The 25,115-nt window shown below is 44.8% G+C and overlaps 1 protein-coding gene across 2 annotated transcripts in view; it reads right to left on the reverse strand.

The window, feature by feature from the left end:
• KIAA0319L (KIAA0319 like) overlaps window positions 1-25,115 on the reverse strand; it is a 1,767,873-nt gene that overhangs the window by 1,122,454 nt on the left and 620,304 nt on the right. For both annotated transcript variants that reach the window (XM_044059462.1, XM_044059468.1), the window contains exon 6: window positions 8,353-8,450. In XM_044059462.1, coding sequence (XP_043915397.1) covers window positions 8,353-8,450 — 98 coding nt within the window. The remainder of the gene's footprint in view (window positions 1-8,352; window positions 8,451-25,115) is intronic.

A 25,115-nucleotide genomic window follows, 5' to 3' on the forward strand; every position in this document is an offset into this window, starting at 1 on the left:
CAGCCTCCAAAATGTCCTTGGTTGGTACTCCTCTGAGTAAGGCTGTTGAAGTGGTTGTTGCTCTGGTAGAATGTGGCCTAATGTTATTAGGGACTGATTTTCCATGTTGTGTGTAGCAGTAATGAATACAGTGTCCTATCCATTTGGAGATAGTCTGCTTTGAGATAGCCTTGCCCTGTGATCCTGCAGCATATGCTACAAACAGTTGCTCAGTTTTCCTGAAAGCTTTTGTTTTGTCCAAGTAGAAGCGTAGCTGCCTGTGTATGTCCAAAGAGTGCAGAAGTTTCTCCCCTTTATTCTGGGGGTTTGGATAAAAAGTTGGCAAATGGATGGTTTGGTTAAGAGCTACAGTAGATACCACCTTTGGCATAAAGGTAGGGTTTGTCCTTAAAGAAACCCTGTCCTGATGAAAAATTATAAAAGGTTCCACTGCCATTAATGTCTGTAGCTCTGAGACTCTTCGTGCTGAGGTTACTGCCAGGAGCAGAGCTGTTTTCCATGATAAAAAATTTAGATCAGCTGTATTGGCTGGCTCAAAAGGTGGCAGGGTCAGTTTTTCCAAAACAAAATTGAGGTCCCAAGTTGGTGTTGATGCTCTCCGGGACGGTCTTATGTTTTTAGCCCCTCTGACGTACTGCTTTAGCAAGGGATGAGAGAATAAAGGAGGGTCCGTGTTATAATGTGCTGAAATGGCAGAGGCGTGGATCTTGATTGATGAGAAGGATAGGCCTTTGTCCAGCATTTCAGTTAAGTATTGTAAAATCTGAGGAATGTTTGGGACAAGAGGGTCAAGGCTTTGAGCCTGGTTCCAGGCACAGAATCTCTTCCATTTTTCTGAGTAAGATTTCCTGGTGCTAGGCCTCCTGGCCTCCAAAATGACATCCATAACAGCTTTAGAGACAGGTGTTGCCTGTTTGACTAATGAATCTGCCATGCAGCCAGGTTTAGGGTTTTGAGCTGACCGTGCAGGATCCGACTGTTTTGTTGAGTCAGAAGGTGTGAAATTTGAGGCAAAATCCATGGTGAGCCTTGAGCTAAGTTCTTTAAGATTGGGTACCAGTGCTGGCGTGGCCAGTCTGGAGCAATCAGGATCATCTGTGGTTTTTCTTGTCTGGCTTTTAGGAATACCTTTGAAAGGAGAGGTTGTGGTGGGAAGGCATAAACTTTTAGGCTTTTACAGCTGAATGAAAGAGCATCCACTTTCCATGCTTGTGTGTGGTAAGTCCTTGTGCAGAATTTTTGTAGTTGGCAATTCAGTGGGGAGGCAAAGAGATCTATGTCTGGACATCCCCATTTTTGCGTTACCTTGCTGAAGATTTGTGGATTCAATTTCCATTCGTGAGGATCCATGATATTTCTGCTTAGATCGTCTGCCAGACTATTTTTCTTTCCTGACAGAAATTGTGCTTGCAGATGCACTTGATAAGTTAGAGCTGTGTTCCACAAGGTCATGACTTGCCTGCATAGGGGATAAGAATGAGTGCCCCCTTGCTTGTTTATGTACCACATTACTGTGGTGTTGTCTGTCTTTAATAATAATTGTCCTGGATGCAGAAGGTCCTTGAAAGCTGTTAGGGCATTTTGAACAGCCAACATCTCTTTTTGACTGATGTGAAGATGCATTTGGTCTGTGGTCCACTTGCCCTGAATACATTTTCCTGCCATCTGTGCTCCCCAGGCATAATCTGAAGCATCTGTTGTTAGAGTCTGTCTGGCTGTTGGTAGAGTGAAAGGCTGACCCTTGTTGAGGAGACATGCCCGTGCCCACCATCGAAACTCCTGTTGTAGGGAGGGAACTATTGGTATTACTGCTTCTAAACTGTGAGAGTGTTGAGTCCAAACACTTTTTAGGTACTATTGTAATTTCCTCATATGCAGTCTGGAATATGGTATTAGTAGTATGCAGGATGCCATGAATCCCAGGGCCTGCATAATTTTTCTTTCAGGGAGATGGGACTTTTTTGCCAGTAATTGAAAATATTGAGTCAGTTGTCCTTGTTTGTCTGACGTGAGATAAGCCATCTGGGCCGTTGTATTTAAGCTGGCACCCAAGAATATTATCTGCTGTGAGGGCACTAGTTTTGACTTCTTTTTGTTTACTGTGTACCCTAGAGAAATTAGCAACCTTTTTACAAATGCCAGATGCTTTAGAAGAATGTCCTTTCTCTCTGCTTGAATGAGGCAGTCATCCAGGTATGGATATATTTGAATTCCTTTTTATCTGCAGAATGCAATTACTGGTGCCAGGCACTTTGTAAAGACCCTGGGCACAGTAGATAAGCCAAAGGGCAGTGCAGAGAATTGGTAGTGCATTGTACCAGCTTTGAATATGAGGTATCTTCTGCAATCTTGCCTGATAGGGACATGCGAGTATGCCTCTCTGAGGTCCAAAGTAACAAGCCAAGCCTTCTTGCCCAGCATGGGAAGAAGCTGCTGAAGTGTCAACATTTTGAATTTCGGAACATCCAGGTAAGTATTTAGAGTTGAAAGGTCTAGTATGGGTCTCCAGGCTTTGTCCTTTCTGGGGACCAGGAAGAGTCTTGAGTAAAATCCTTGTCCTTGTTCCTGCTGTGGTACTTTTTGAATAGCTCTCATTTCCATGAGGGCTGAAATTTGTTTTTGAGCCTCTGCCCATTGATTTTGTGGCAGGTTTGGCATTCCTTTTAGCCTTGGTAAAGTGTGAAAGTGGAACCTGTAACCTTGAGACACAATATTCAGAACCCATTTGTCTTGGGTGATTGTTTGCCAATTTTGAGAAAAAAGTGCTAGTTTTCCCCCTAAGGGGGCTGCCAAAAGTGAAGTGCTTGGCACATGAAGGGGGAAGTCATTGGGACTGTTTCCTGTAAGGTTGAGACCTGTCCTCACCTCCTTTTGGGGTTGAGGTACCCCACTGTCATTGTCTGTTAGAGCCTTGGGGTTGAGATCTGCCTCTTGGGCGTCTGTATCTGCCTCTCTGTGGCCTGTCTGACACTGGAAAGGACCAATTCTTTGTAGGCCAATTTCTGCTAAATCGAGGTGGCTGTACCTGTAAGAAATCTTTGATTGTTTGCATAGATTTAGCTTTATCCTCCATTCTCTTTAACACCTCTTCTGCCTTTAACACCAAACAAGGTATCATGCTGTAAAGGAGCATCCAATAATTTTGCCTTAACATGATCAGGTAAACTCTGTTCTTTTAACCAAGCATGTCTTCGAATCACAGAACCTGTAACTGCGGCTCTACAAGAGGCCTCTAATGAATCAAAACCACATTGCAGAGTATGTTTTCCCACCTGTTCAACTGCATGCAATAAATCCTGCATTTCTTTATAGTCAGGAGCTTCTGAGCTTGCAAGCTTTTTTCTGTTTTAACTGAGCCATTAAATATTGTTGGTACTTAAGCATGTGAAACTGGCAATTTAAAGCCCTTACTGCTAAAGTTGCAGAAGTGTAAACTTTCTTCCCCCAACTATCCAATGTTCTAGAATCTCTGTCAGAGGGAACTGGATTTTTTGCAATGGAAGCCTTAACCCCTTTGGGACCCTGGGAAATCGTTTCTGGGTCAACAGAAGGTTTTTTATAAAGAAACTTGTGTGAGTCAGGGACTCTATAATACCTATCTGGCTTGGCGGGTGCAGGGGGCAAAGAATCAGGAGATAAGCTGGTTTCAGAGAACACATCATCCACAATATCCAACACAGGCGGAATAGCCAGGGGCCTGTGCTGAGGCAACAATGGGAAGTCCCTGAGCCTTTTCTTGGATTCTGAATAATCCTGACCTTCCCAATGGAAATGCTCCCTCATGGTATGTAAAGTTTGCCCAAAAGAGTAATCCTCAGGAGGAGAGGCTGAAGGGATAGATTCTTCAGCATCGGAGTCATCATAGGGGGGTAGAGAGTATCCCTGGTCTGAAGAGGAATCAAGAGGAAATGGAAACCTGGTCAGAGTAATCATACTCTGTATCCTGCCTAAGCCTTTTCTCAGGAGGGGGATGGGAATCCCTGATTAGAGCAATGAGGTCTTCGGCCATTTTAAGCATCTGTTTCTTAGGCATGGAGGACTGTCCAGGAGAATGCTTTAATGGTAAGTTGTGAAGGTCTGAAAACACCCTCAGAAGCCGATGCCTGCTCAGCGGGTCCAGACCCATCTGAGGGATTAGTTTCTGTAGGCCCAATACCTTGAGTTTCCAGAGCCCTAGTTGTCTCCACGTGGGAGGCGAAGGCAGCCTGTGGCTCTGAGGTAGTATGTGTCAGGGGCTGTGAAAGCGCCTCACTGAGAGCTGGCGAACCGGCGACTGGCCTAGAAGAGGCTTCGTCGTCGATTTTGGACCTCGGATGCCTGTCTTTATCCTTGTCTTTGTGTTTTTAAGAACTGCGGTCATCGGTTGTTCCGACGGCATTGTATAATTGAACCTTCGGCCAAAGTAGTGCAAAGCAAAATCAAAACGTCGTTTTATAGTGCGTTTGTTAAATCTAGCACAAAACCGACAACTAGAGACGTCGTGGTCAGGTCCTAGGCATGGAATACAGTAAGAGTGGAAGTCCTTATGATTTATTTGCTTCCCACAAGAAATACAATTATTAACTTTTTCTGACATCAGTCTGAGGCAAGAAAACAATTTCCCCAACGAGGTACTTAGCTTTATTGGCCGACTGGCACTTGCAAACTGCTTTTGCTTCGAGCACCGCACGGCAAGAAAGACTGAAGAAAATGGCGACGGATGCATCTTACATACCCCTGGCGCACTGATATCAGGGAAGAAGCGACAGCAACCGACGCCGGGCCAAGACGTTGGAACTCTGGCCGACTGTGGGACTGCCTGACGGCAGGATAACCCAAGTGTGATGACTGCAGCAGTGTAACACGATAAACATCTGAAAGTGTTGTGAGACTGCTCTGAAGCGAAGGAATTTCCTGCAGGATTCCCTTATGGGGATGTGGAGGTAGGCATCTTTTAGATCTAGGATTACTAACCAGACATTTTTTGTCAGCACAGGCAGCAGCTGCTGTAAGGTTAGCATTTTGAATTTGGGGACCACCAGGAAGGTGTTCAGAATGGATAGATCCAGGATGGGGTGCCAAGTGACCTCTTTTCTGGGAACCAGGAATAGTGTGGAATAAAAGCCTTTGCCTGTTTGATCTGAAGGGACAGATTCTACTGCCCCTTGGGATATGAGAGTTTGGACTTGTTTCAGTACCTCTGCCCACTAATTTGGAGGTACGTCTGGGTACCCTCTTAGAATTGGGAGTTCACTGAAGGAAAATTTGTATCCCTGAAAAAATGTAACAAAGGACCAATGGGTTTTAAAGATCAAAGAGCCAATTTTCTTTGCAGAGGGAAAGCCTTCCTCTTAGTTTTTGGTGTGCGAAAAGAGGGCAGAGGGGGGGAGAGGGAGTCATTGAGAATTTTTGACATAGAGGGATGACTTAGAATTCCTTGCCTTTGGAGTGGGAGCGGCCAACTGTTTGATTCTCTGCTGTTCCTGGGGTGGAGAGTCTGGGTGGTCTATCCCTATGAGGCTTACCTTAGCCCTGTCTGCTAGGTGCAGGAAAGGACCAATGTTTTGAGGGAAAATTCCTGCTGAACCTAGGAGGTTGGACCTGAAGGAAATCTTTTACTGTTTGCATAGATTTTGCTTCATCTTCCATCTTTTTAAGCACCTCTTCTGCTTTTTCTCCAAACAAGCGGTCCTTATCCAAGGGTGCATCAAGTAATTTAGATTTGACATGATCAGGGAGAGGTTGTTCCTTCAACCATGCATGTCTCCTAATGACAGATCCTGAAACTGCTGCCCTGCTAGAGGCTTCAAGGGCATCATATCCACAGTGTAATGAGTGTTTAGCCACTTGACAATCTGCTAACTCTTTCGAATTGGCACAGTCAGGAAAGGTAAAAATGTTTTTGTTTTAACAGTTCCAAATTGTGTTGTTGATATTTTAACATGTGGAACTGACAGTTGAGAGCTCTAACAGCCAAGTTTGCAGAAGTGTATACTTTTTTACCCCATCTGTCCAGAGCTCTGGAGTCCCTGTCAGAAGGAGTAGGATTATTTTTAGAACTAGCCTTAGCTCCTTTATGTCCCTATGTAACGACCTCCAGGTCTGCAGCAGGATTTCTGTACAGGTATTTGTGAGAATCTGGTACTCTGCAATACTTGTCAGGTTTTCTGGGAGCAAGTGGGAGGGCATCAGGAGTTAAAATGGATTCCTGGAAGACATCATCAACCACCTCTAACATAGGAGGGATGGCCTAGGGTCTGTGCTGGGGCAGGTCTAGAAACTCTGTTAGTCTTTTCTTAGACTGAGGGAAGTCCTCAGATTCCCAGTGGAAATGTTCCCTGAGGGTGTGAAGGGTTTCACCAAAGGAAAGATCTTCTGTTGGGGAGGCAGAGGGAATGGATTCCTCTGCATCTGAATCCTCATAAGTAGTCAGAGGTTGTTCTTCTTCTTCAAGCTCTGAATAATCAGATTCCTCAGAATCCTGTTCTGTGAGTATATCAGGAGAAAGGTCTTTTTTCCTTTTAGATGTTGTGGCCTGACTACCCCTGATAAGGGAGATAAGATCCTCTGCCATTTTAAGCATTTGAGTTTGGGGAAGAGAAGCAAGAGTAACATGGTGGCTAGAGGTAGTTTTCCTGGGAATGGCCTTGCCTCTAGGCCTAAGTGAATCCATCGGTCTGAGAGGAATGGTAGTCGGAAGAGAAGACGTCATTTTTTGTCTGGAATCAGTAGGGCGAAAGGCCTCCTCAGAAGCCGGTGCCTGCATCGTGGCTCCGGACCCAACCAAGGCAGAGACAGCCAAAGGCTTGGAAAACGAAGAAGATTTCTGAGGCAAACCGGACTCTGAAAGGGTCTCAGTAGAGACCTGTGCAGGTATCAAATTAGGCATCAGGGACTGTGAAAGCTCCTCACTGAATTCCGGAGAACTGACGACCTGCATCGTCGGAAGGCTTGGCCTTGTGTGGTCTTTCTCTATCGTTATCCTTTCGTTTTTTAGGAATGTCTATGGAAGTTTGGCTGACTGACGCCATTTCGGAATGCAAAGACGGAAGACGAAAATCCCTGGCTACAATAAGAACTCTACGATGAATGGTTCTCGCATTAAAGAGGGCACAGAACCGGCAATGGGAGACGTCATGATCTGGGCCTAAACAAGTGACGCAGTATGAGTGGAAGTCTCGGTGTGGTATTTTTTTCCACAGACGAGACAATTGTTAACTTTTTCAGACATCGGTTAGTGCAAGAAAAAAAGGATCCCCAATGGAGTACTTAGCTTTAGACATTTTCAGCTGTAAATCAAAACTCTGGTAGCGACCGACAGGCACACTTGCAAACTGCTTCTGCTATGGGCTCCACGGCAAGAAAGACTGATGTAATGGCGTCAGCTGCCTTCCTTTATAGCACTGACGTCAGACAGCAAACGACAGCAGCCGACGCAGACAAACACTGACGCTGGTATTCGGGCCGGTCAAGGGCTACCACAGCAAGGATAACCCACAGATGAGGACTGCAACAGTGAAACATGAAGAACATCTTCTAATGTCTCCCCAACTCATAGGTAGATTAAAACATCTGACGGTTATGGCCTTCTCCTGCCTTGTGTGTGCCTTCCAATAAAAAACTGTAATTAGCCACGGTAAAAGAAAAATAAAAACACTTATTCAACACTGCCACCTAACAGTCAAAATATACACATTGTTTCTTTTAATTATTTTAATAACATGTATTCTCTAGTTTTTTGAATTTCCATTGGAGGAGTACTATCACCTGATTTTTAATTCAAGTATAAGAAAGTATTTGTAGTACTGGTAGTTAAATCTGATCTGAGCAAAATCTTTATTATACTGGATAAAAGTCCTTAGCTGTTTGATAAGTGCTTTTGTTTTCTAATTTACAATGCATTCCCTTCTCAGACAACACCAAACAATGGTGATTTGGGTCTTGGGTGGTGATCTTGCAACAGCAGGGGCTCTTCAACATCTTGAGCTTTTCTGGCAATAAATGCAGGAACTTTCTCCTACATGGCTAGGCCAGAGATGTAACATGAACAGGCTTCAAGAAAAAAAGAAATGGGGACCATGGGGCCTGGTGTGCACTCCTAGGTCCTGCGTGTGAAGTTGCAGCAAAGCACAGCACCTGTAAGTAGCATGAGAGCTAGAAAGACTGCCAGTGAGAAGTCTACTGGGAAGGAGATCAAAGCTGTTTTATCTTCTTCAGAGGGACTTTCAAAATAAGCTCAGAATGTTTTATGTACTAGCAATCACAATAAAATTAATAAGAATACATTTTAATTACTAGAGCTGTCACACTACACCCTTTGATTACTTCACTCTGACTTCGCCTTTAATTGTAAAGTATTTGAACTCTATTTACCTTTGATAACTTGAGGGTCTTTGAATGTTTTCCTTCCATCTCTCCTTCATAATCTGTAGGATGAGTGATTAGCTTCCAGTCATAACTGTAGCTTGTCCCTGTGTAAAAACATTTTATCAACAAACAGAACCTAACGATGAAATGCTAATTATTCAAACAGTCAAAGGAATCCATGTGCTTATTTCCACAGCTGTACATATTTTAATTTTTAAGGAGAGTCCACAGGACAAGCTGAAAAAAAAAAGTTATGTACTCACCATAACGTTCCATCTGAGTAGTTATACTTCTTTTTTCTTCGACCTATGGGTATTCAGATCTATGTATGATCCAAGCCGGCAACTTTACAAGCATCTGCTCTGAGCTCCAAGCTCCTCCCCCTTACCCATAATACACCACCATCTCCTGCCTTCCCTCAGATCGAGTTTGCTGCAAACCAAACTAACCAGCAACTCAACTAGAAAGCATAGCCGGCCTTTGGCACAGGCCAACTAGGCGGCCGCCTAGGGCATCGCTGTAGTAGGGGCGGGGCGTTTTCCAGTATTTATTTGGTATAGGTAGACCAGGATGGGGGCAGTGAGTGGTGTGGTGGGGGCGCCGTAGAGTCCTTTTGCCTAGGGCACCAGTTGACCTAAGGCCGCTCCTGCTAGAAAGAAACCATACATGACCATAACATGAGAAGTTTTGGGAGAAGAAGGGTGGGATGGTTGAAGAAAAATGAAGTATAACTACTCAGATGGAACGTTATGGTGAGTACATAACTTCTTTATCTGAAGTAGTCAACTTCATTTTATCTTCAACCTGTGGGACAGAGTCTCCAGCTACTCAAACCCTTGGGAGGCCCTCATGGAAGGTTAATCCGGAGCACCGCAGATTCGAAGGATGCTCTCCCTCTAGAGATTAAATCTAACTTATAATAAGAAATGAAGGTATGCGACTTAGCCCAAGTTGCTGCCGCACAAATGTCATCCAATGACACCCTAGACCAGAAAGCAGCAGACATCACCACAGATCTGGTAGAGTGAGCTTTAATTGGACCAAGTGGAGACAATCCTTTATCTTTGTAAATATGCAAAATACATAGCGTAATCCATCTAGCTAAAGAAACTTTGGAGATGGCCTTACCCAAAAAGGGCTTAGAAAAGGACACAAACAACTGGTCAGACTTACGGAAGGGCTTTGTTCTATGCAAATAAAAACAAAGTTGTCTACAAACATCTAGTAAATGCAGTTTATATTCACCTTTGTTCTGAAAATTTGGGAAGAAAATAGGCAGATTAATTGTTTGATTAATGTTTGATTCAGATGCCACTTTTGGTAAGAAAGAAGGGTTTGTGTGGACAGAAACCCTATCCTTATGGAAGATCAAATAAGGGGGCACAGCAGACAAGGCCTGAAGCTCAGAAACCCTCCTAGCTGAAGTAACAGCCACTAGGAAGGCTGTTTTCCAGAATAGAAACTTTAAATCCGCTGAAGCTGCAGGTTCAAAGGGGGGAGCAACCAAGGCCTGAAAAATCAAACTAAGGTCCCAAGCAGGAACAGGGTTCTTAACTGGGGGGCGTAAAAGAAAAGTGCCTTTAAGAAAGGCCTTACACAATCTGGAAGAGGCCAGGGCATTCATGTTCTCGCCGACATGAAAATTTGAAATAGCTGACAGTTGCACTTTCACAGTGGAAGACTTGGCCCCTTGTTGAAAAATGCTGGCTAAAAAATCCAGTACCGCGGATACAGGGGCCGTAAAAGGATCCAGCTTTCTCTGAGATGCCCAAATAGGAAATCGGTTCCATTTACTGCAGTAAATCTTCCTGGTGGAAGATTTATGAGCCGTCACCAGAATAGCTTTTACTGAAGATGAAAGACTGGGAGTCCTGGCAATTAAGGGAACAGGAGCAACCAAGCTGTCAGCTTGAGGCTGTCCAGGGTGGGCAGACAGATGCCCGAAGGATGAGAAATGAGATCTGGGCAGGGATCTAGAATCCAAGGAGGAGCTAGAACATGAGACCAGAGGAAGGGGAACCAAATCTGATGAGGCTAGAATGGTGCAATGAGGATCACCTGCACCCCAGTCGACAAGCCTTCTGAAGAAACTTCAGAATGAGTGGAATGGGGGATACGCATGCAGAAGCCCGGGAGGCCAAGCATGGACTAGTGCATCTCTGGGGGGGTTCCCCTGGTGAGGGAATCAGAGCGAAGAACTCACTGCACTTTGCGTTGGAAGGAGATGCGAAGAGATTGCATCAAGGCTGACCCCACGCAAGGAAGATCTCCTCCGCTGCCGACTGCTTCAGAGGCCACTCATATGGCAACAGAATAGCCCGATTCAATTTGTCCGCTAAATTGTTGGAGTGTCCCGGGATGTGCGTTGCAATCAGAAGCAGACTGGTGGAGATTGTCCACTCCCAAACTCTCATGGCCACGTGACACAGAGGGTAAAATCTGGTTCCTCCCTGTTTGTTAATGTACCATAGTTTCATAGTTTCATAGTATAGTACTAGACTATCTGCCCTGGGGCATTTGTAAGCCTAGCCATAGTGATGTGGCTTTTGCCACCCCATGAAATGGTACAAAAATGTACAGAATAAATCTAGAATACTGTGCCTCTGTCTAGTAGTGACACAATGAAGGTCCCTTTATATAAAAGAATTAGTTTACTGTGCCCCTGTCTAGCAGTGACACAGATGTGACCCCTGGGGTAAATTTACGATCTCCCATCCACTCATCAAGATTTCTCTTGAAGAGAGTCAGTGAGGGGCTTTGCCTAATACGAACTGGGATCCTGTTCCAAAGCATGGGAATCCTCTGGGTTATGAATCTATCCCTCCAGCATGTCCTATTCATACTTGTGCCGAGGTTTAAGTCTTTAGCTCTTGTAGTCCTGATGGATTTGGATTTTTTGAGGTGGAGCATGTCCGTCAGATCCTGATTGGACATGGCTTTGTACGTCAGGCAGAGATCACCTCTGAGCAGGCAGTATGCTACTGAATAGAGCTGAAGTTTCTTTAGTCTGGCAGAATAAGACATATGTTTGAGACCCTTGATCCTTTTGGTGAGGTACTTTTGTGGTCTCTCCAGCTGTTGCAAGTGCAGGGTGAGGTACATACCAAATGGGGCATTGTACTCAATCATGGGTCTGATGAGGGAGGAATATAGGGGTACAATGACATCCTTGGATCTGGATGTGAATCCCTTCATGATGAGGTGTGCAAGGTAGAATGTTTTTCTAACCACTTTGGCAACGTGGGTGTCAAATGAGAGGCCGCTGTCTACTTGGGTCCCTAGGTCTCTGATTACTTTTCCACTCAGTGGGTTGCTGTCTATGTGATAATTTGTGGATACTTTGTTTTTTCCAAAAGGGATGACTATACATTTTTTGGCATTTAGTTTAAGGCCGTGACTACGGCACCAGCTGTCCGTTTCAGTGAGGCCTTTTTGTAGGATGTGTGTGTCTGCTGGTGTATCGACTATGGCGCCTAGTTTGCAGTCATCTGCGAACTTTGTCAGCCACAGCCCTCCCATGTTTGCTTTAACATCTGAGAAATGAATGCCGAACAAAAGGGGTCCCAGGACAGATCCCTGTGGGACACCACTTGTGACTGGCTTTGAGTCTGACATTGCTCCAGCGATTTTAACTTTATGGGTTCTGTCCTTTAGCCAGTTTGCAACCCATCTAGTGACATAAGGGTTTACTTTTAAGCTGTTTAGCTTATCTATGATGCCTGAGTGGGGTATTGTGTCAAAGGCCTTAGCCAAGTCCAGGTATGCTGTATGGACTGCTTTGCCCTCATCAATGGCTCTAGTGACTGTTTTGAAAAAGTCAACCAGGTTTAAAAGGCAGGATCTGCCCTTTACAAAGCCGAACTGGGTGGGGTCAAGTGTTTGTAGGTCCCCTATGTCTCTGTTTCATAATGATTCTTTCCATAGCTTTGCAGACCAGGCTAGTTAAGCTTATGGGCGGTAGTTTCCAGGGTCTGTAGAGGCACCCCCCTTGTGGAGTGGGACCACTGTTACTGTACGCCAGTGTTCAGGTACATATCCCGAAGTAAGGCTAAGGTTAAATAGCATTTTTATGTGCGGGTTTAGCTCCTCTTGGAGTTCATGTAACACGCACCCTGGGATACCGTCAGGTCCCATTGATGCTGTGTTTTTTGCTTTGTTTAGGGCGGTTCTCACTTGGACATCTGAGATGACAGGGATATTACATTCAGCTGGGATAAGTATTTCTTCTTTTGGGGGTGAAGGAGGCAAGAAATTTGCACTGAACCTGTCAGCCAGAATGTTAGCAATATCTGTGGTTCACTGTATTTTTTGTTGTTGTGAACCAATTCTGAGCATATCTGAGGATTTCCGCCCAGGTTTCTAACATAGCTGAAGAAGGCTTTGTGGTTATCTTTAGTGTCCTTAGCGATTTTTCTCTCAAAGTTTGCCTTGGATGTTTTTATGAGAGAACGTAGTTTTCTGCTAATGTTGATCAGAGATGTCTTCCCTTCATGGGATTTCGCTCTGACGTGCAGTAGCTTCCTTCTTTTGTTATACAATTTGTTTATGGCTGAGGTCCACCAGACAGGACGCTTACATTTGGTGGAGAGGGACTTGGATTTGTTTGGGATTGCATGATCCAAGCATTCTTGGAGATGTCCATAGAAAGCATTTGTGAAGGATTCGGCATTGTGGGATGTGGTATCCACTGGCACAGTGGGCTTAAAGGATACCATCTCAGTCTTAAGAAGAGTGAAGTCTGCTTTGGAGAAGTTTTTCACTGTGGTCTTTTGTGCTGGGGGTGGAGGTGGGATATGTACATCCAGGGTGATTAGTTTGTGGTCTGATCTCACTAGTGAGGGGTATACTTCCGGTGTGGAGCATTTTGTCCCCATGTTTGTGATGATCAGGTCTAGTATATTATCTCCCCTAGTGGGAGAGGTAACTAGTTGTTCCAGTGCATTTGAATTTATGAATTCCAGGAACCTTTGGGCTAGGGTATTAGGGCTAGAATAATGTACCCAATCTATGTTTGGGTAGTTGAAGTCTCCAAGTATGATGGTATTTTTGTGATATATTCATATCCTCCAATGTCTTCAGGAAGGCTGAGTGGGGTTCTTGAGATTGGGAGGGTGGTCTGTAACATGCTACCAGTTGTATAGCAGTTTTGCCTATGGTTAGTTGCACCTGTATGGTCTCTGATGCTTCATGTGTTGCTACTAACCTGGAGGTGTGGGTGTCCTTTATGAATATGGACACTCCCCCTCCCTTTGTGGTTCGGCCCGGGTTTTGGGGCCGAAAAGAATGATACGAGGTATAGCCTGGTAGCGCTGGGGTGCTCTCAGGAGCCTTGAACCAGGTTTCAGTTACTGCACAGACGTCGATGTTCTCCATGCTGAGGAGTGCATCAAGTGCCTGCATCTTGAGATTTAGACTTCTGGCGTTGAGCAGCATTACCCTTAGTTTTTTTCCATTTTTGTTTTCTAAGGAGGTGGGTTTGTCTTTTGAGCCTTGCCTAAAAAAGGCACTATGGGGGTGGCAAGAGCCTTAGCCAATATCCGGAAGCCCAGTGGTGACAGGTGTAAGCCATCCCTTGCGAAGTAGCATGGCTTGTCCAACATATCATCCCAGGCAGACAGACATTGGATCCTCTTTGAATGACACCAGTACTTGAGCCAATTGTTAAAGCTGATCATCTTGTCTTTGTATTGTGGTATCATTCTTGGTGAGGGCAAGATGCTGCTCAGGGTCAGGGTCATACCAGCCTGGGCTACATAATCGGAGAGCTCCTCTATGTCTCTTTTCATGTAGTCCAGGGAGGTACGTCTCAGGTCATTCACACCAGCATGGACAATGACGGAGTCATATTTGTACTTGCTTTGGAGTGAGTGACCTGAGTGCGTGTGTTATGTGGCGGATCCTAGCTCCTGATAGACAGCTCACAGTCACCTTCTCCTTGTTCAGCCTGGTCAGTGGGACATCAGTGTGTCTGACTATGGAGTCACCTATTACTAGTGTATCAGGCAAGGTGTTTGGCCTTAAGGGCTGCGATTGGTCGACACACTGATTTATTGAAGTATGTGTTGCATGTGTTTTGTTTTGAGGTGGTGGATTTTTGGATGTCTGCTTTGGGAGCCTCTGTTGTTTTGGTAAGTTTTTTATTAGAGCCTCTGAGTATGTCTTTGTGTTTTTATGTGTTTGGTTTGCAGTTGTGGTAGGTCTATGTGGGACTGGGATTGTTGTGTGTGTGGTTGCCATCTCCTCCTGTCTGGTCATGCCAGCCCTGAGTTGACAGAGTTCAGCCTCCAGTTTGGCTATATAGTTACATCTCTCACATGCATTTGTGTTTGTTGGGAGGAGGAGAGGGTTGTCTGTGTACATGAGACAATTGTAGCATTGTTGTCATGTTGTCTAACTGAATTGCAATAGTTCCCAGAGGAAGAACAGTATGGAAGGCCTGCAACGATAAAAGCACTGCTTTCATCTCCAGTACATTGATGTGCAATCTGGTCTCGATGTGGGACCAGGTGCCTTGGACCATCCTCCCCAGATAATGGCCCCACCACCCTAGCTGGAAGGCGTCCATGGTCACTGTGGCTTGGGCTGTGGATGGAACAAAGGAGCATCCCGCTACAATCTCCGGAGACTTGACCCACCAGAGAAGTGACACCCTGCAGGCTTTGCTGATATGAACTGGGTATTCCATGGGGAGATCCAGCCAAGACCATTGTACACCTAGAGTCCATTGTAGAACACACATGTGAAGACGAGCACAGGGGAGGATAGAAATTGCGGCAGCCATAGAACCCAAGGCTCTGAGAACATCTGCTGCCATTGGCAACCTGGGGCCAAGAATCAGAGATACATGAGCCCTTAGACTCTGGACCCTGTCTGGAGTTAGGAAGACTTTCAGATGAAGGGTGTCCAGCCATGCCTCAATAAAGTCCAAGGTCTGTACAGGATTCAAGAGTGACTTGGGAACGTTGACCGTAATGCCTAACAAGGCTGCAAGATGTAGGAATAAGTCCCTGGCTTGGCAAAGAAGATGTTTGGTAGAAGCAGTGAGGAGCCAATCATCAAGGTAAGGGAATACCTGAATCCCCTGAAGCCTCAGGTGAGCCACTACTACTGCCATTACCATTGGTGAACACCCTGGGAGCTGTGGTGAGACCAAAGGGTAGGGCTCGGAACTGGAAATGAGTGGCTCCCAGCTGGAAGCGAAGGAATCTCCGGGAGCTTCTGTGTATCTTGATATTGTAGTAAGCATCCTGGAGCTCTATCGAGCACATGCAGTCACATTCTCGAAGATAAGGTAGAATGGACTGCAGGGTGACCATCCGGAATTTCTGTTTGGCACCAGACAGGTTTAAGGTTGACTGGTCCAAAATGGGTCTGAGGTTCCCCATCCTTTTTGGCACTAAAAAGAACCTGGAGTAAACGCCTAACCCAGACTGATGGGGGGGGGCTGGTTCGATGGCTCATTTTTGAAGCAGCTTGGAAACTTCTAGCACTGCCGTCTCCCTTTGAGCAGGTGGGACCTCTGGAAGGCGCTTTGGTCGGATTGGAGGGGCAACAAAAGGGATGGTGCAACCTCTGGATATTATTTGAAGCACCCAACAATCGGCAGTAATGAACTCCCATGCCATCGAGTGCAACGATAATCTTTCCCCGACTGCCTCCTGCTGTGCGGGCCTGTCCGAGAAGGGCACCCTAGACCCAAAGTTCCTCGGACCCCTCTGCCTCTGGGCTGGTGTCTGTCATGTCCCCCTCTGCCTCTAGGGGACGAGTTGTCTGGAAAGTCCCAGGAAAACTGAGATTTCCAGAACCACATCTTCTTTTGCCCTCTCTGATTCTGGGAAAAGAATCTTTGAGGGTTAGAGAAGCGGATTCCGACGGCAGACAATGTCTTCCCATCTTTCTCACTCTTGACAAGGGTGTGATGAATGGTCTTCCCAAAGAGAGAAGAACCATCAAAGGGAGCGTTCATAAAAGATGCCTTGAAGGGGTCCGCAAACTGACAACAGTTTGAGCCAAGCATGTCGCCTCATAGCAACACCAGTTCCAGCCACCCTAGCTGCTCCTTCCATAGCATGAGAAAAGAGGCGCATGGACGTGTTCAATACTGATTTCAGAGTAGACATCTTCGTGGAGAACAGATGCTTGTCCTCCTGCGACAAAGACTCTGGGGGGCGATTCAGCTAACTATGTGACTAGGTCTCGCTGCAGTCATATGACGTGTGCCAAGTAGTTCAGCGCTTGGATGGAAAATGCTGCTGAAGAATACACTCACTTCCAAAATCGATCCACAGTCCTGGATTCCTTATCCGGAGGGTGGGCCGAGGAACTCTCTTGAGCCAGTTCCCTCTTGGTGGCTGCTGCAACCACCATAGCATCCACAGGGGATCCTTTATACCATGCCGGTCTGTCAGAGGGTGGATAGAGAATTTTATCTGGGCACTTTGGTATCGGCACTACGGTGTCAGGCTCCTTCCATGCTCACGTGGTGATAAGATCCATGAAAGGATCCACCGGAGGGGACACCCAGGAAGTAGATGGGCACATGCCAAAAGCCTCCAGAAACACTGATTAATCCACAGAAGGTTTTGGGGCTGACCAAATTCCCCTCTGGCGGAGGATCTCCATAATGCCTCCAAAGGAGACATCCTCGGGAGGTGACCTGGGGGAACCTTCTCCTTCATCCAAATCAGTGTCCTTGGTAAGGGACTCAGGGGAGTCCAAGTGCCTCTTTTTGCATGTGTGCTTACAATGCCCCTCCTCAGTGGGACACTCTGAAAAGGGCTCGTGAGCAGCGGGGAGTTCCTCCAGGGGAACCGCCTGGGGTTCCTCTAGCACGGGCTGTCCCTGAGACAAGATGAAGGGAGTCGCAGCCGAGTCCAAGGGAGTCTATACAGAATCCAAGGGAATAGGCTGGGGTCTCGATCCTTGGGAGAGAACCATCTCCACCACGTCGAATGCCGAGGGAGAGAGTACCTCCTTAGAGCCCAACAAGGAGGAAACTCTCCCCGGGTCCGTACTGAGGATCGGGGCAGAGGCTAGGGTAGCCGGAGCTCGAAGGAATGACCTGGATCCGACAAAATCGGAGCTGATGACACATCCATCCCTTCGGGTCCGACTCCCAGTCCTCGGCCCCGAGAGCTGCTCGGATCCGAGCTAGTCAGATCTGAGGAACTCAAGGTAATCGCCGGAGTCGAGGTTGGTGGAACCATCGGCGCCAAATCCCCGGCTCCCATGATCCTCAGATCCGTGTACCCCAAAACCGAAGGCCAGATCGGGGAAGGAGAAATCAAGTGGAAGAAAGGCATAGAGGTCCCCCTCCAGAGTACAAGAAGCCTGGCAAGACTCCCATCTGAATTTGGGTCCGAATGAATCTCATCATCCTGTCCATGTCCATTTCAGAAAGACTCCGAGTCGAGCGAGATAAAGCGACCGACTCGGATCTGGCTGGTTGCTTGGAGGATCTGGAAGAAGGCCTCGGCTCCCTAGGCTCAGTCTGCTCCGGGGAAAATCTGGGGGAGTGGAGCCAAGGAGAAACAGGTCTCAAAACTTTAGAAGGCGGGCTAGGGAAGGCCTCCTGATCAGGAGACCTCTTACGGGGCCTATCCCCTTTTTTCTCCTTGTCTCTCCCTCTCTCTGAATCCTTGTGTCTGTCCTTTTTGTCTTTGTCTCTCCCTTTGATAACATCCCCTTCAGCAGGTCTAGTGGGAGGGTGAGTCCCAGCCTGCCCTGAGGGGGGAGTTGGGCGGGAGTTACAGTAAAAGAAGCAGAGGCCGTGACCATTGAGAAATCTAAGGTCGATACAGGAAGCAGGCCTTTCGCCACGAGTTTGGCCTTTCTGTCTCTAAGGGCCTTAGGACTGAACCCTGCACAAATGATGCATTGGATGGACAAATGTGAAACGCCCAAGCAAACAATGCACAGAGTGTGGTCATCCACTGGTGAAAGCTTATGGCCACACACTGTGCATTTCTTAAAGGTGGGTTTAGGCTGATCAGACATCCCAGTAAAGCAAAAAAAATCACAACCAGTCACCAAAAACAAACTAGCCTTACCACGCACACAGTAAGGAAGGGAAGGAACTACACAAAACTACCTCACTTTTTTTTTTTTTTTTTGAAAACCGACGAACTAGCGTAGGGGGAGGAAATGGAAACTAACGAAGTGAAAAACTTGCTCGAACAACCCCAACAAGCACTTACAGTACCACTGAAAGCTCAGAGCTGCGGAGATCTCGATGCTTTTGCATGAAGCGGCAAACGAGATCTGGGGGAATGCAGGAGATGGTGGTGTATTATGGGTAAGGAGGAGGAACTTGGAGCTCGGAGCAGATGCTTGTAAAGTTGATGGCTTGGATCCGATATGGATCCGCATACCCACAGGTTGAAGATAAAATTAAGTTAATGACTTCGGATACAATGTTATTTTCCAGTCATCCCAGCACATCCTGTTTAAAAATATAACATACAGTTCAATTCAAACAGCTTTGTAATATAGCATCCATCTTCCTATTTTTTACCATTAGTAAGCAGAGCTTTCTGCAAAATACAACACCCACTTCATCTAGCATGAAAATGCTGTAATACACATTGGCAGCTTACACCAGGAAGAACATAACATATCACGAATGGCAGTGCTATGCCAGTGTCCTTAACACAGGCATACAAGAACAAAAGTAAAAGATTTGAAACAAATCAAGTGTATTCTAACAGAAGGTATCTACTTGGAAATGAAGCACATACACTTCAGAGAAGCAAAGAAATTAGAATGAATAAGATATAAAGGGTTCTTTGTGAACTTAGTATGAACTACACACATTGTTTTAGTTCTGCGTTTGTAGCAGACATGAAAAAGAAGCCAGGCACTATAGGCTAAGGCTACATATGCCAGTAGTTCTGTTAAAAAGTTGTATCTTTTGCAACAAGCGCATAATTAATACTGTTTGCCAACTGCTTCTGTAAACCACATTATACATGGTTGGTTCATTCTCCAAACCGTATTAGACTTAGTGAGGCAGAGTGGCCCAACAGTTAACATTACTGTCTAACTGTGTCTTCTGTACAGGTTCTGTAAGTCTACCCTGTATCCATGTAGTATTTTCCTGGGGTTTCCACTTAAATTCCATACCTTAAAGACATGCTTACAAGAGAACTGGCAATTTTCTAATTGCCTGCGTGCTTGTGTGCGTGTGTGTGTGTGTCAGTGCATAAGCAAGCACTGACCAGTGATTTTGAGATCCCATCCAGAATGATTCCTTGCTGTGTGCCTGATGCCGGTCAGGGAGGACTTTAGCTCCCCCAAGACCATGAATAGTATAAAGCAGGTACTGGAAGCTGAATGAATGAGTAAAATTGTGGAACCAGAAACATTAATTATTATACATGACATAAATGATGGATTTTTTTAAATATTTGTGAGAAACTGTGTGAAATGTTTAGTTATGACAAAACACTAAATAAATAACAGATGACTAAAATCTGTCATCAAGGTAAGTGAACGCTTTCAATACATGGCAATAATAGACCTGTTCAAGTGGTCCATGGGATGCAACTATCAAGACTCAAGCTGGCAATTTGACGTAGTTGAGCCATAAAAATCTCCCAAGCTGTTAACACCTTTTCCTTACTAAATTGCTCTGCAACTTCCATTTGTCATCAGGTCTTTCCCACCATAAAAACCTCAATAACAGAACTAAACAGCCACAGACTGCATACTTTTTTGTGGGTATAGCTTTGGTCTAAAATTATATCTAACTGTAAATAACACCACTTTACTATAGTTTGCTCCTCTGCATACTCGTTTTTGGAATACAACTGGCTTTTATGCTACTTTCTTCAACTCTGGTGTACAGCCCTTAGTCCATTTCACAAAATGCCTACCAAGTTCAAAGGGATGCTTATCAGAGTTCACAAGTAGTTACCAGGCATGCAATCCAAGAGACCATTAAAGACCTAGGCCAAATTCCCAAGCACCCCAAAAGCACTGTCTGGTTAAGTGACTTGCTCAAGGTCACATGGTAGGCAAATTAAAGGTGGAAATAAATCAGACCTGTACCTTCAGCACAGGAAGCACCCTATTATCAAGTAAAAGCTTTACTCCTTTACACTAACTGCCATATAAAGTCTAACTGGGACAATCATGTTGATAACAGTTACAGTGCCTGTACTGTGTGTGGCCAGGGCAAAATACCTCTAAATGCAACACATGGGTTGACTTTAATAATCCTACTGATATCATATACCCTGACAAGAAGTGAATTGATGTCTCCTATGCTGACGTGTGGTACTCTGGTGTCTGACAGACTGATGTAAACTTGGCTGAAAGCTGGTCTGTCCAAAACCTGAGCCATTAACGGTCTGTTTGCCACAAGGGCTGATGCTGGTAGGACCAGTATGCATCATGTCCTGGAATAAAACAAGCGAACAGAACAAAAGAGTTGTGAACAGATCACTGGAGCTCCCAAAATACGTGTGTGTGTGGGGGGGGTGCACAGCTAATTGATCACAATTAACAGTACCAGGTACTGTGGAACTCTGAAGAAGCAACAATAATAGAATGTGTGTTCCATTTTTATGGCTAATGGTTCCCTGGTCGGTGACTGCACCAGTATTAGCATACAGTGTTAAATTTTCTCCCTTCTTTCTACAAAGATTGTTGCTTTACCTTTTGGGGCAAAATAAGAAGAAGATCTCTGTTCAGTGGCTTTGCCCAGATGTTCCACTTTTTTTCTAGGTTGAAACCTTAGATTACCAAACAGATTGTAATAATGCTAATTATTTTTCTAAACATTTCTATTTCTCTGACTACCTTTACTGAATCTAAGCATAGGTTTTAGGTAAAGGGGGTTTACCACAACTGGAAGTTCCAGTTCTAATTTGTCTTTTGGTGCCATCAAATTCCTCCATATTCTGTTTCAGTTTATGTGCCCATTACCCACAAGACAACTTTAACATACTTCTTTTTTCTCTGTTAGGCCACTGAAGTTAACAGACCTAGGGCAGACAGTAGCTATTTCAGTTGCAATAGTTCTAACATCACTGATGCAAAAATTCTCAAGGAAATTTCTCGGTAGACCCCTAGCTAAGCTGTAACAGTGTAACCATCAGACTCATCTAATGAGACCTCCTCCATTGTCACCTTTAAGACTCAATCAGGTGACTGCACAAATTCTAGAAAATGCCACAGCAAGCAAAAGAACAGCAGAGACCATAAAGTAGGACTCGCCACAAGCTTTTCCAAAGAACTCTGAAAATCCAGGCACTTGGAAGGGGAAAGAGATCATCTAATGGAGTACTTCAAATGTGGTGAGGGTGGAGACTCCCCACAACCTTTAAGAAATGACTCAGAATTTGGTAAAATTCTCCAAATTATGGAGAAATGAAAGCTTGGTTCACAAAACCTCAACAAAAACTAATAAAAACCCTGCAGTATGGCCCATCAGTCCAACCAAATGGCCCACTTCTGCAGGTCATTCCAAAAGATGCCATCAATGTAACGAAAATATATCCAGGCACAGTGGTCCCAGTACCAAGGACAGCCAGTAAGATTTTCTGTACTCCTTATTTGAGAAGAGAAACACAAGCAGGATATGACAGTTCTGGCAGTAATACTGAAGCAAAACACAAAGCCTCTGAAAGTAGCAGTCTACTTTCCAGATGAGTAAAAAGTGATTAACCACTTTAGGAAGCAAGTGTTCACATCCTGAACTTTATGACGTATTACCCAACACGGTGTACTTTCTAAGTCCTATCTGAATAATTGTAGCCTGGGCAGATGGCTTCCCTGATACGAAGAAAGCAAGGCACAGGAGTCATGAAGACCAACTTTACAATCACATGGTGTATAATACCACAGAAGTTGCTGTATGTATTATTGGAATGTGTACCACCATTACCTTCATCATCATAAAGCTCATCATATATAGTTGCATAGTCTTAACCTTTTCACTACTGATAACTCCAGTGTTGCTTCAGAGTCAGAGAGCTCTTTAATGGCAAAGCATTAGGTCCACACAAATTCTCCTTCAACCTGTGGAAACTACTGCATAAAGAAATGCCAAACTTAATTTGCAAACTGTTCCAAGACATGGTCAGAAAAGAAGCATCCCTAAAAGAATCATGTGTATGTTCTCTTGTTCAGATTCTAATATACATATGTATTGGTATGATTGAATTAGCTATCAATCAAATTAATTCCTTGTGAAATAAATGAGATAATCATGCATAATAATAACCACCACCCAAACAAAGAAAATATAAGATACTCAGAAAATAAAGAAATGCACACCTATTTTACTGATCAACCTATGAGCAAACTGTGAGTGAAAGACCACACATCCTGGAAAAGGGGATAAAAAGTAATCCCCCAGGGAAAAAGCAAAACTATACTCAAGTATGTTAGTTACCAGGTTTCAAACTCTTCTATTTAATACATATGATATTACATCCTGATCAAGCTAGCTTTGCTATGGGTAGGTCGTGTTGACAGTCTCTGAACAATAACTCTCATGCAGGGACATAACGAAGCATCGATCACAGCCACAGCAGTACTGCTCGACTCTAAAAAGGTGTCTCATTCTATTCATTGTGAATACAAGTGAACAGTTCTCAAAACCCTTGCAATCACCTCTTGGTAGAAAACACTGATCACAGCACTAGATCATTCAGCCTATGCAGTAGTGACATCTGGTAGCACCCTTTCATCCTCCTTTGGGCTGTTCAAGGGTACTAGGCAAAGGTGCCCACTGGTCCTCACCTTTTTCCTTATAGCCACCGAACCACTAGCACATTATAAAAGATCCCCGACAACCTTAAGTTTGATCCGAGGCTTGGGTGCTTGCATGAGCTAGCAGGAGAGAATAGGAGTGAGTGGCTGCTGTCAGCTCATCCATCCTGGGAAAGACAGGCAGATCTGGCTCACCACTTCAGACTTAGCAAGAGCACTTGGTACTGAACCTATAGAGCATAAGCCCATGCACATGTGCTGCTGCCTGTATGCATGTAAGCTGAGACAGTGTATGGAAGCATGCTTCTGGCCTCAGAAAGCAGAGTTAAATGAGTTGCTACAAGGAAGGATGGATGCTCAAACACGGGAGGGTGGACCACTCACTCAACTGACAGGCTGACCCACTCTCACCATGGGGACAGAAATGAATGGGAAACAAATAAGTTAATAAGGCATCTTAGATCAGAACAAATTAACTGTTGGACTTTCAGTTAGCTCATGGATGTCTGTTTCTCAACCCCAATGTGGAATAAACAGGCCATATGGGTAAAGGCAGTGAGCCATGAGTCAAGTCTGGTAGGGAACAAAAAGATCCATGATGATTGCTTTTTGCTAATATCCCTAAATGCACAGAAGCTTAATTTTGTTCTTTCCCAGTACTCAAAGTAAATAACAAAACTAAGCTGCTCTTTGCCAATTAAGCATCTAGGAGACTGAGAAATAACCTCTATTTTCCCTTTAGATGGTGTAAATCAGCACACAAGTACTCTGGCATTTACTATCATTCACACACACCGCATTTACAGGAACCTACCCTCAAGGACAGTATGAAATTACACTTTTGCAACAGTGTACTCTTGGCCAATGCTACACTGCTCATATATTGATTGCACTGATGCAGTTAAACTGATCACCCTGTAAAATCATAAATGCCTTACAAAGATACCCCCATCATTTTATCAAGAACAGGAAAATGCTTCCTACTCTTATCTTATAAATATGCACTAAAGACATAGGGACAGGTTGTATAGATTAACATTTTACTCAGAAGTCTTCACCTCTGCATACTCCACTAACTTTGTCACAGACAAATCAGCAACTATGTTTCCCCCCTCACTGCAGCTGGCAATAAGCTGCTATTACCTTGTCTCCTCATTCACTAGGTGCCTCACCTGGGCACACACTAACCCCTATCTGGGGCCAATGAGATCATCAAGAATGCCACTGTGATATCACACCGCTACGAGAAAGTGTGCCCTTACCACTCACCATCTCACAGCAGCCTTATAGTTTTGCAATTACTGCCTTTGAGGTGCATGCAAGCTTCTGCACATACAACCAAACAGTAACAGTATACTGATTACAGCATACAGCTTGCCAGGATCTTAATGCTGCTATAGCAATGAGCATGTGTAGCCTCTCTCCCCCAGGATGGGTGAGCCTGCATCGGCTACTTACCTCCCACCTTTACCCACCCAATCCCTCGAGCACCCATGTTGCTAGTCAAACACAGGTTGTCTAGAGTGCAGTAAGGACTTTATCCCTCTACACTATGGGCCAGAATTGGCAAACTATGGTTTAAACCAGAAACTAGCACTCTTAACAGCACTTCCTCTCTTGCAATATGTTTGGAAATAAAATGCACACCATCCACAGTATGTTCCTGATACTGTACTGCGACAACACAAACAGCCTTAAACAATGGAAAAGGGTTGCTGATGCAAATGATATCTGTACTGCAAATCTTCCATTTTGGGTGGATTCAAAATTTAAAAAAGAAAACACAATATGGTGGCCATCATGGAAACACAAGGGTTGACCAATGTTGTCTACATTACATACTACATGGAAGTTTGATCTAATTGCTTAAGACTAACGATGGCTCTTCTAGCACAGGCATGCAGTACTGAACCCCTCCTTACACTCATTAACAAAAGACAGCCATAACAACCTAGTAAAAATGTTAAAGGAGCATAACCCTGTAGTACATGAGATCCAAACTTACAAGGCAGCTTCACACTCACTGCTGGAGGACTCAGTGGTACAACAGG

The sequence above is a fragment of the Protopterus annectens genome, chromosome 1.part2 (genome assembly GCF_019279795.1).
Source record: "Protopterus annectens isolate FY-2018-M chromosome 1.part2, PAN1.0, whole genome shotgun sequence".
In the NCBI taxonomy this organism is placed as follows: domain Eukaryota; kingdom Metazoa; phylum Chordata; order Ceratodontiformes; family Protopteridae; genus Protopterus; species Protopterus annectens.